General features: G+C 44.0%; 1 protein-coding gene and 1 pseudogene across 1 annotated transcript; one reads left to right on the top strand and one right to left on the bottom strand.

The window, feature by feature from the left end:
• Positions 1-1,112: 1,112 nt before the first annotated feature.
• LOC128583123 (short transmembrane mitochondrial protein 1-like) lies at positions 1,113-1,255 on the bottom strand (annotated as a pseudogene).
• Positions 1,256-4,938: 3,683 nt separating this feature from the next.
• LOC128584760 (alpha-ketoglutarate dehydrogenase component 4-like) lies at positions 4,939-5,374 on the top strand. The gene has a single exon (XM_053589893.1). The coding sequence runs from the start codon at positions 4,939-4,941 to the stop codon at positions 5,191-5,193; it is 255 nt and encodes an 84-aa protein (XP_053445868.1). The 3' UTR covers positions 5,194-5,374.
• The last annotated feature ends 3,697 nt before the right edge of the window (positions 5,375-9,071 follow it).

The raw sequence follows: 9,071 nt of genomic DNA, 5'->3' as shown, positions 1-9,071 counted from the left end.
TGTGATCAATTCCATTGTTACCCTGAATTTCAGATGAGAAACTGAGGCTCAGAGAGGTTAGCAAATGTGTCTAGGATCCCATGGTTCTTATTATATGCAGAGGCAGTTGAACCCTCTAAACCACTCTGTCATGTAGCCATTTTCATCTATTTTACGTCTAGCTCTTGGTATTCTGGACATGTTTCTCCCTCATTTGTTTCAAATTTGTCACATGGCTTCTAGTGCAGCCAGGATCCTACCTGCTGCAGGTCTAGGATCAGCCTGATGAGACAGTTAGAAATGAGGCTGGCCTTTAAAACTTGAGGATGGTCCTACCTCCTGTTAGAGGATCCTCTTTTTGGATTGTCCCTCACAATAGGAGCTAATGGCCACAATGGAAGCCATGTTGGATCTTAGCGATCACTTTACAAAGCACTGGCTTCCCCTGAAGCCTCACATCTCCCCAGCCTGGGATCCTGCAGCAGTGAGTAACCAAAATGTTTCAAGGGTTCAAAAATGATCCTAAAAAATAAAAAAAATATTTTAAAAATGGTCCTGAGAGGATGGTGTAAAGGAACTGGTGATAGCACATTTGTGGCTCTTTTTTTTTTTTTTTTTGTAGAGACAGAGTCTCACTTTATCGCTCTCGGTAGAGTGCCGTGGCGTCACACAGCTCACAGCAACCTCCAACTCCTGGGCTTAGGTGATTCTCCTGCCTCAGCCTCCTGAGTAGCTGGGACTACAGGCGCCGGCCACAACACTCGGCTATTTTTTTTGTTGCGGTTTGGCTGGGGCCGGGTTTGAACCCACCACCCTCTGTATATTGGGCTGGCACACTACCCACTGAGCAACTGGCACCGCTCTTTTTTTTCTTATTCATTAAAAGTCATGTTTATTAATCTGGCACCATAATTGCAGTCTTAGAATCTCCCATGCAGCTGAAAAGAGGATATGGGAAGAGGTGAATTTGTTGGAAATGTAAGGGGCCTCGTTTTTGCTCTAAGGCAACATGGGGGTCTAGCAAAGAAGAAACTTTGCTGGAGATGAAAACAAAAGCTTTTGGTTCACTTGGTAAAGGCAGTGTTCAAGAGTAGGAGAATCAGTGTATCTGGAAGGAAATGCTGGAGTTGGCCTTATGAACTAGGGGATTTCTTCTTGGCATCCAAATCCTTCTTAATTTCTTCAAGGGTTTTAGCCAGGTTTGGTATGTCATATTCTGAGCCAGAAACATTCCCAATGTGTTGCCCAAAGTAACCGTAAGCAGGCACTGGAGCATGATGGCAGTGAGGAGGGCGCCAAGGGAGGCTGCGGCTCCAATGGCTGGTCCTTGCCTGCCACCACTCTGACTCTCACTTTGAATAAGAAAAGGAAGTTGACAAGAAGCAACTTACAGAAAAGGATGAGCTGGGTGGCGCCTGTAGCTCAAGGGGCTAAGGCATATACACCAGAGCTGGTGGGTTCAAATCCAGCCCTGGCCTGCCAAACAATAACAACTATAACCAAAAAACATCTGGGCGTTGTGGCACGCTCCTGTAATCCCAGCTACTTGGGAGGCAGAGGCAAGAGAATCGCTTAAGCCCAGGAGTTGGAGGTTGCTGTGAGCTGTGACGTCAAGGCACTCTACCCAGGGCGATAGCTTGAGGCTCTGTCTCAAAAACAAACAAACAAACAAACAAAAACAGAAAAGGATGAGCTAAGCAGAATGCTTTCCCTCTATTGATAACCTATATGTCAGGCCCTGGAGGAGAACGCTGAGGGTCTATTGGGAGCAGACTGTGCTTTCCTTGGTAGCAGCATCAGTATCCTGAGACTGGGGGGTGGACTCCTTCCCTTCTTTTCCCACAATTTTGCAATAAGGACATGATCTCTTTATTTTCAAAGGTCTAAAGACAATGAAAATCCACAATGTGGTGGGTAGAATCATGGACCCCAAAGATGTGTGTATCCTAATGCCTGGAGCCTGTGTATATAGGTTGGTCAATGTAAATACAAATGTTCTAAGAAAAGGAGAAGTCAGAAGTTCTTATGAAATGCAGGAGAGTAGTTTCATAGTGATGAAATGTGAGAAAGACTCAGTTGGCCATTGATGGCTTTAAAGATGAAAGAAGTCCAGGAGCCAAGGAATGTGACAGCTTCTAGAAACTGGAAAAGGTGAGGAAGCGGACTGTCTTCCAATGCTTCCAGAAAGGAGCACAGCCTTGCCAACACCTCGATTTTAACCTAGTAAGATCTGTGTCAGACTTTTTACATACAGCACTGTTAAGATAATAAATGTCTATTGTTAGAAGCCACCGATTTGTGACTATAGAAGTCACATATATAGAAAACTATCATGTGCACAGTTTAACCCGAATAGCGACAGTATAATTTGGAAAATCAAATAGGTTGAAGGGGGGATTATTTTTATATTCTCTCACAAGTACGTGAGCTTGTACGCATGTGCACGTGCTGGTAGTGGTTTAACTACCAGTAACTAAGCTACTTATCAGCTGATGCATACTCTGGTGGCCCTGGAATTAACACAGGGAGGTGAAGGGAGATGGCTATTACTCCTGCGGTCGCCATCCTTGAGCCTGTGCCCTCAGGGAATCCTCAGTGGAGCACTATAATAAGTAGCATGACAGCCTTCCAGAGGGGTATGTTGACTTTCTGTGGTTCTCTGGAGTTACCTTAATTAGGAGACGTCAACCAACCTGGACATTTGGGGCCTCTTTGTCCCCTTCCAGCTCCAGCCCCAGCTCCAGTTTAGAGAAGTGAGTTTCTCCCTCTGCTGACTCACCTCTAAAATTGCAAAGTAGAGCTGCAGCCTAATCCGCAGAGTGGGGAGGAGCAACAAACCAGAAGCATCGTGTGCAAAGGATGCACCAAGTTCTAGAAGGAAAAAGTGACATCATGAAATGTTCTGAGTGTGCCTGTCTTATAGGTTAATTCCAAACTGCTGACTGGTAAAAAATAAATCTAGCTATATTTTTCTTTCTTTTTTTTAGAGGCTGAGTCTCACTCTGTTGCCCTCGGTAGAATGCTGACAGCAACCTCAAACTCTTGGGTTCAAGAGATCCTCTTGCCTTAGCCTCCCGAGTACCTGGGACTACAGGTACCTGCCACATACCTAGCTAATTTTTCTATTTTTAATAGAGATGGGGTCTCGCTCTTGCTCAGGATGATCTCAAACTCCTGAGCTCAGGTAATTCACTCACCTCAACCTCCCAGAGTGCTGAGATTACAGGCATGAGCCACCATACCTGGCCATAGGTATATTTTTGTATAAATCTGTATATTTATATTTTAAGCATTTAAAGAGGAAAACAAAACTTTCAACAAGTACAAAGAAAATCAAGTTTTGAACAAAAAAGAATTGCTTCCCAAAGCAAATTTATGAGGCCATTTCGGAGGGCTGTAGGCCCAGCAGAAGGGTTTCTTTTACAACCCATCTAAATTGCCCAGGGCCCAGAGTTCAGAAGTAGTTGATATTTTGTTTTGGGCTGGGGGTGGGGAGGGGGGGCAAGAACATTCCCAGGAGCAGAGAAGGGCCTACTTTGGCACCAGACTGTGACATAGGAGGTTCCTTGGCCTTCTGATCTCAGGCTGGTCAGTGACGGCCCCCAGTTGCTTTGGATGGGGGGTCACCACTGGCTCACCTTTCTACAAGGGTAACATGTACCCCTGGCAGTGCTTTGGTAGGGCAGGGTAGGGGCAGTGAAACCAGGCTGAAGAGCCAATTTACCTACACTGAGGTGCAAGGACCCTACAGGTCAAAGGTGAGAGGTCACCTGCTAAAGGGAAATCCATAATATTGTCCAGCTGGAACAAAGGCCACTGTAAGAACTTCCCCCCTCAAAGCAGCTGCCACCACCATTCTTGGCTCTTTTTGCCACTATAGATAGACTGATAGAAGCTTCCAGGGACGACTAAATAGTCAGGATGCTAAATGAGGGGGAAGGTAGCCATAGCCTTGCCTGAGATCCTGATCTGCTGCTCCTGAGTCCTGATAAGGCTTGAATTCAATCCCACCCTGGCCTGAGCATGTCCCAGTCTGTAGAAACCACAGTACTAGCACTTGAGGAATCTTCTTCAGGTAAGCAAGGATTCTACCTGTGAAACAGAGAAAACACTTTATCCCACCCCTGAGACCAAATCGCTTCCCCTACTCCCAGAAGAAGAAAGGAGAGGGCTGTTTTGGTGGTGGGCCTTTTTATCTTTCTAACAACAACATAGGACATTCTCTTTCTGTCACTGTCAGGTCACAGTCTTCCTCCTCTTCACCTCCTGGTATTTTTCTTCTGGGCCTTGGAATCCCAGCGTGACCAGGGTCTGCTATCTGTGTACCATCCCCTCAGCTCCCGGCTGCCCACGTTGTTCTGCCCACAATTTTCCTATCTCTCTTGTTCTCATGTGTCCAGAAAACAATTTCCTCGTCTCTGTAAATGTCAGACTCTTGCTACTTCCTCTATTTGCTGTGAGCTACTTTATTGCTCTACAAATGCCAGTCTAGGGTTAGCAGAAAAAATAAAACAAGGAAGCCAGGGCCAAGAGCGGCTCTGATGAATTCTCCAGCAGAGAAGAACTTAAACTGTATCATCAAATGAGAGTTGGGGATTATCTATTATTTTAAATATCCTTGCCACTTCAACTGTTATTTATTCAGTCACAGACGCACAGGCCTATCCCTGAGCCTCCAGAATTTATCCATTTGAAAATCTGTTTCATAAGGACAGCTCAGGCTGCAAGGCTGGGCTGGGAGCCAAAGCAGCATGGATGCAGGGATCTCAGGGCCTGTGAGGGCTGCTGCAGACATGGCTGAGGCAGCCTGGCTCTGAGTTCAGCGGAAGGGCAGAGTCTGGGGAGGTGCTACTCCATAAAAATCTCAGAGGTCAATTTAGGGCTTCCTATTTCTTTCTCTGGCCATGCTTAGATTTAGAACAACACTAGCACAGAAAATGCGGTTGCTGCTCGGGGGTCATGATGGGCAGCAAGATGGCGTCTGCCAGCAGGGTCGTGCAGGTAGTCAAGCCGCACACTTCATTAATACGATTTCCTGACAGAAGAGACAATCCTAAACCCAATGTATCAGAAGCTTTGAGATCAGCAGGACTACCATCTCACTCTTCTGCAATTTCCCAGCATTCTAAGGGAAGTAAATCACCAGATTTGCTGATGTATCAGGGGCCACCAGACACTGCAGAAATAATAAAAACATTGCCTCAGAAATACTGAAGGAAACTTGTGTCTCAAGAAGAAATTGAACATATCCAACGTGGAGATCCAGAGTAATCACTATGGCTGCTGTTTGTCATCAGACAAAAGAATTACCTTTACAATAAACGACTTCCAAAATGAAAAAGGACAAATTGTATATTGAACAACTTTAATAAATCTTGCATAAAAAAATGACATAGAAAAAAATGACATAGAAAATTTAGATGGACACTTGTATCTCCTAATTTATGTATTTTGCTCAGCTTCTCCATAAGCTTACCTAAATGTTTATATACTTATTAAAGTATACATTTATAAATGTTAAAAAAAAAAAAAGAAAATGCAGTTGCTGTTAAGCCAACAATGTTTTTTTTTTTTTTTTTGAGACACAGTCTCATTTTGCCACCCTCAGTAGAGTACCATGGCTTCATAGCGCACATGAACCTCAAACTCTTGGGCTAAAGCAATCCTCCTGCCTCAGCCTCCTGATGAGGGGCTCACCAAAAAACCTGGCTATTTCTAGAGATGGGGTCTCGCTCTTGCTCAGGCTGGTCTCCAACTCCTGAGCTCAGGCAATCCTGAGGATTCCTCCCAGAGTGCAAGGATTACAGGCGTGAGCCATCGTACCCAGCCCTAAAGCCAGTAGTGTTGAAGTGCTTGGGAGCCTGAACCCGCTAGCCCCACAGTCTAAGTCTTGTTCAATCACCACTTAACTTTGGCTTTGTGACCCTTGGTTTCCTCATCTATAAAATGAGGATTTTGCTACATACCTTCCAGGATTGCTATGAGAGGTAAACAAGGCAACATATACCAAATGTTTAGCAAATAATAACCTTTATTATTAGTATTTTTTATTGTCACCATCACAGCCCAATGCAGGTGAGGTAGCAAGATGGGTCTGATACAGTCCTAAGCACACTCCCCAGCAGGGAGCCACTCAGAGCCTCTGAGTTGCCCACAAGGCTGGAGTTCGAAGCACTTAATTGGAAGGGGCTGCCCTAGAGGTCACTTCCTTTTGAATGTTGCTATTGGAGCAGGGTCCCCAGAGACTTATTGCAATTAGCTGGTTGAAGCAGTTTTGAGAGCTGTGTGTGCCCACAAAGCCAGATTTCAGCATGCTGAGTCATACTGCAGGGTCTGGCAGCACAGCCAGTCGCTAAGGCAAAAGGCAAAAGAGAGGCAGCAGTTATGAAGATGAATGGCCACAGGGTGTAGAATATTTTTCCAGAGGATTCCAGTAAATATCTATTCAGTGTGTCTGGATGAAAGAAGCTTGAGGTAGGTGTTACCATGTAACATTTATTCTCCAGCTGCCCCTTCAACTGGTCTTTGATTTTGTTGAGCCCCAACCAAACTACCCAGTGGACACCCCTCCTCTTAAATAGCCCCAGGCACCCTCCTGAGCAGGGGTGGGGAGGTTCCTTAGCAGGAGTCTCTGACTCCCAGCAGAAGGTACCAGATGGCTGTGGAAGGGGAAGCCACTTTTATAGGCCAGGATGGGGGGAACAATCCCAACAAATACCTGCTCCCTACAAATACCATCTAGGTGGAGTTATGGGAACAGAAGTGAGACCATTTATTTCTGCTTAAGGCTGAGTGAGGTGTCACAAAAGGAAGTGACTTGAAGACTATGGGATAAGATCTGTTTTCCACAGTTACTAAGGATATTTTGCTCTTTCTGCTAATACAAACATTTAGGTCTAGGACATGCGGATGCTTCTGAAAAAGGTCTTAACCATTATTCTTCTACTCATTCTGTTTTTTTTTTTTTGAGACAGTCTCACTATGTCACCCTGGGTAGAGTGCTGTAGTGTCACAGCTCACAGCAACCTCAAACTCTTGGGCTTAAGCAATTCTCTTGCCTCCGCCCCACAAGTAGCTCGGACAGGTGCCTGCCACAACACCTGGCTTTTTTTTTGTTGTAGTTGTCATTGTTTAGCAGGCCTGGGCTGGGTTCAAACCCACCAGCCCCGGTGTATGTGGCCCGTGTCCTAACCACTGACCTACAAGCGCCGAGCCTACTCATTCTGTTTTAATTTTTTTTTTTTTTTTTTTTGAGACAGAGCCTGAAGCTATAGCCCTAGGTAGAGTGCCCTGGCATCACAGCTCACAGCAACCTCCAACTCCTGGGCTTAAGCAATTCTCTTGCCTCAGACTCCCAAGTAGCTGGGACTACAGGCTCCCACCACAACGCTGGGCTATTTTTTGGTTGTAGTCGTCATTGTTGTTTGGTAGGCCTGGCCGGATTTGAACCTGCCAGCTCTAGTGTATGTGGCTGGCGCCCTAGCCGCTTGAGCTACAGGCGCCACCACATTCTGTTTTAAAATCTTGAAAGACTGAGGTAAAAGTGAAATGGGTTTTTCATGCAAATATTCAAATGTTCCTTCAGAAATTATTATTATTATCATTATTATTATTTAGAGACAGTCTCACTTTGTTGCCCTCGGTAGAGTGCTGTGATGTCAGAGCTCACAGCAACCTCCAGCTCTTGGGCTTAGGCTATTCTCTTGCTTCATCCTTTCTAGTAGCTGGGACTACAGGTGCCTGCCACAATACCCAGCCATTTTTTTGTTGCAGATTGTCTGGGGCTGGGTTTGAACCGCCACCCTTGGTATATGGGGCCAGCGCCCTACCTTCAGAAATTATTAGAAAATAAAAAAGCAACTTTGCAACTAGCAAATTTCCCAATGTTAGTAGGCAAGTAAATAAAAACAAAGATAATTTGTTTTATAGTCTGCATTTTTCCTGATGTGAGGCTGGCTTGCAGTTTTATTTCTGGGATAAATACCTTTTATGTTTATTTAAAGAATTAGACAAATAATAATATCGATGATCATCATCATCCAGATGAATGTATTATATGCCTCCTAAGATAGATTGACATTGGTTTGCATTATTGATAAGTAATGTTTTTTTGCTTTATGTTTATTTAAAGAATTAGATAATATATGTTTATTTAAAGAATTAGACAAATAATAATAACGATGATGATCATCATCCAAATGAATGCATATGCCTCCTAAGATAGACATTGGTTTGCATTATTGATAAGTAACCAGGAGATGTTGTTTGGGAACATAGTTTTTCTTCATCAGCAAGAATTTTTTGAGCCTTTACTGGCTCCGATATGTCATAAGGTATTCCTGATTGTTCTGTTTCTTTTGATATTATTGTAACCTTGGGCAATTATTTACTATCATAAGAAAATGAACGGTTGAGAAGGGACACTCAGGGGTCATGTGGCCCGAGCCTCTGCTTCTTTCATAGTCACAATCGTACTTTCTGTTGATAAGAGAGACCCTTTGAAATTAAAATTCCAGAATTAATTGAACATTCTTTAACATTACACTATTTAACATTCTTCCCTTACCCGTGGTGTTTCTTACCACTTATGGATATAATCTCAATGTCTACTCTATTGATGCGGAAACAGTTTTTTCCCCAGGGAATAAATAATACCACTCTATAGGTCCAAGTTTGTTTGAGAGCTCCCTCACAAGTGTTCTTTCCTTGACTGAGTGGTCCTTTTTGTCAAATATTTAGAGGACATTTACTTTTTGCCTAGAGAACCTATGTGCTGCAAGGCACTCAGGCCATTGTATGCTCTGAGTCACTAGCCGTGTGCTGCTTTTCTCTTGGACAAACTCCTAACAGTGTCCAGATGCTAACACCTCCTTGCTCTAGGACATATCAGCAAAATAACCATCCTGCTCAAGTTCTTCCTTTGCTGAAGGTGTTTCATCAAATAGTTGGAGAATAACAAGAGAATATCTATAATAAACATTAGCAGATATCAGAAGTTCTGGGGATGAGTGTTATCAAAGCTGAGTTACCCTTTTGCCATTCAAGGCCTCTCTAGCTACGTGATACTGCACCTGTTGGTTTTTCTATAGCGT

This window comes from Nycticebus coucang, chromosome 4, assembly GCF_027406575.1.
Source record: "Nycticebus coucang isolate mNycCou1 chromosome 4, mNycCou1.pri, whole genome shotgun sequence".
Taxonomy (NCBI): Eukaryota; Metazoa; Chordata; class Mammalia; order Primates; family Lorisidae; genus Nycticebus; species Nycticebus coucang.
This window is presented reverse-complemented; position numbering and strand designations above follow the sequence as displayed.

Excerpts from the sequence above, each read along its gene's own strand:
- LOC128584760 (XM_053589893.1), top strand. The coding sequence starts at position 4,939 with ATGATGGGCAGCAAGATGGCGTCTGCCAGCAGGGTCGTGCAGGTAGTC.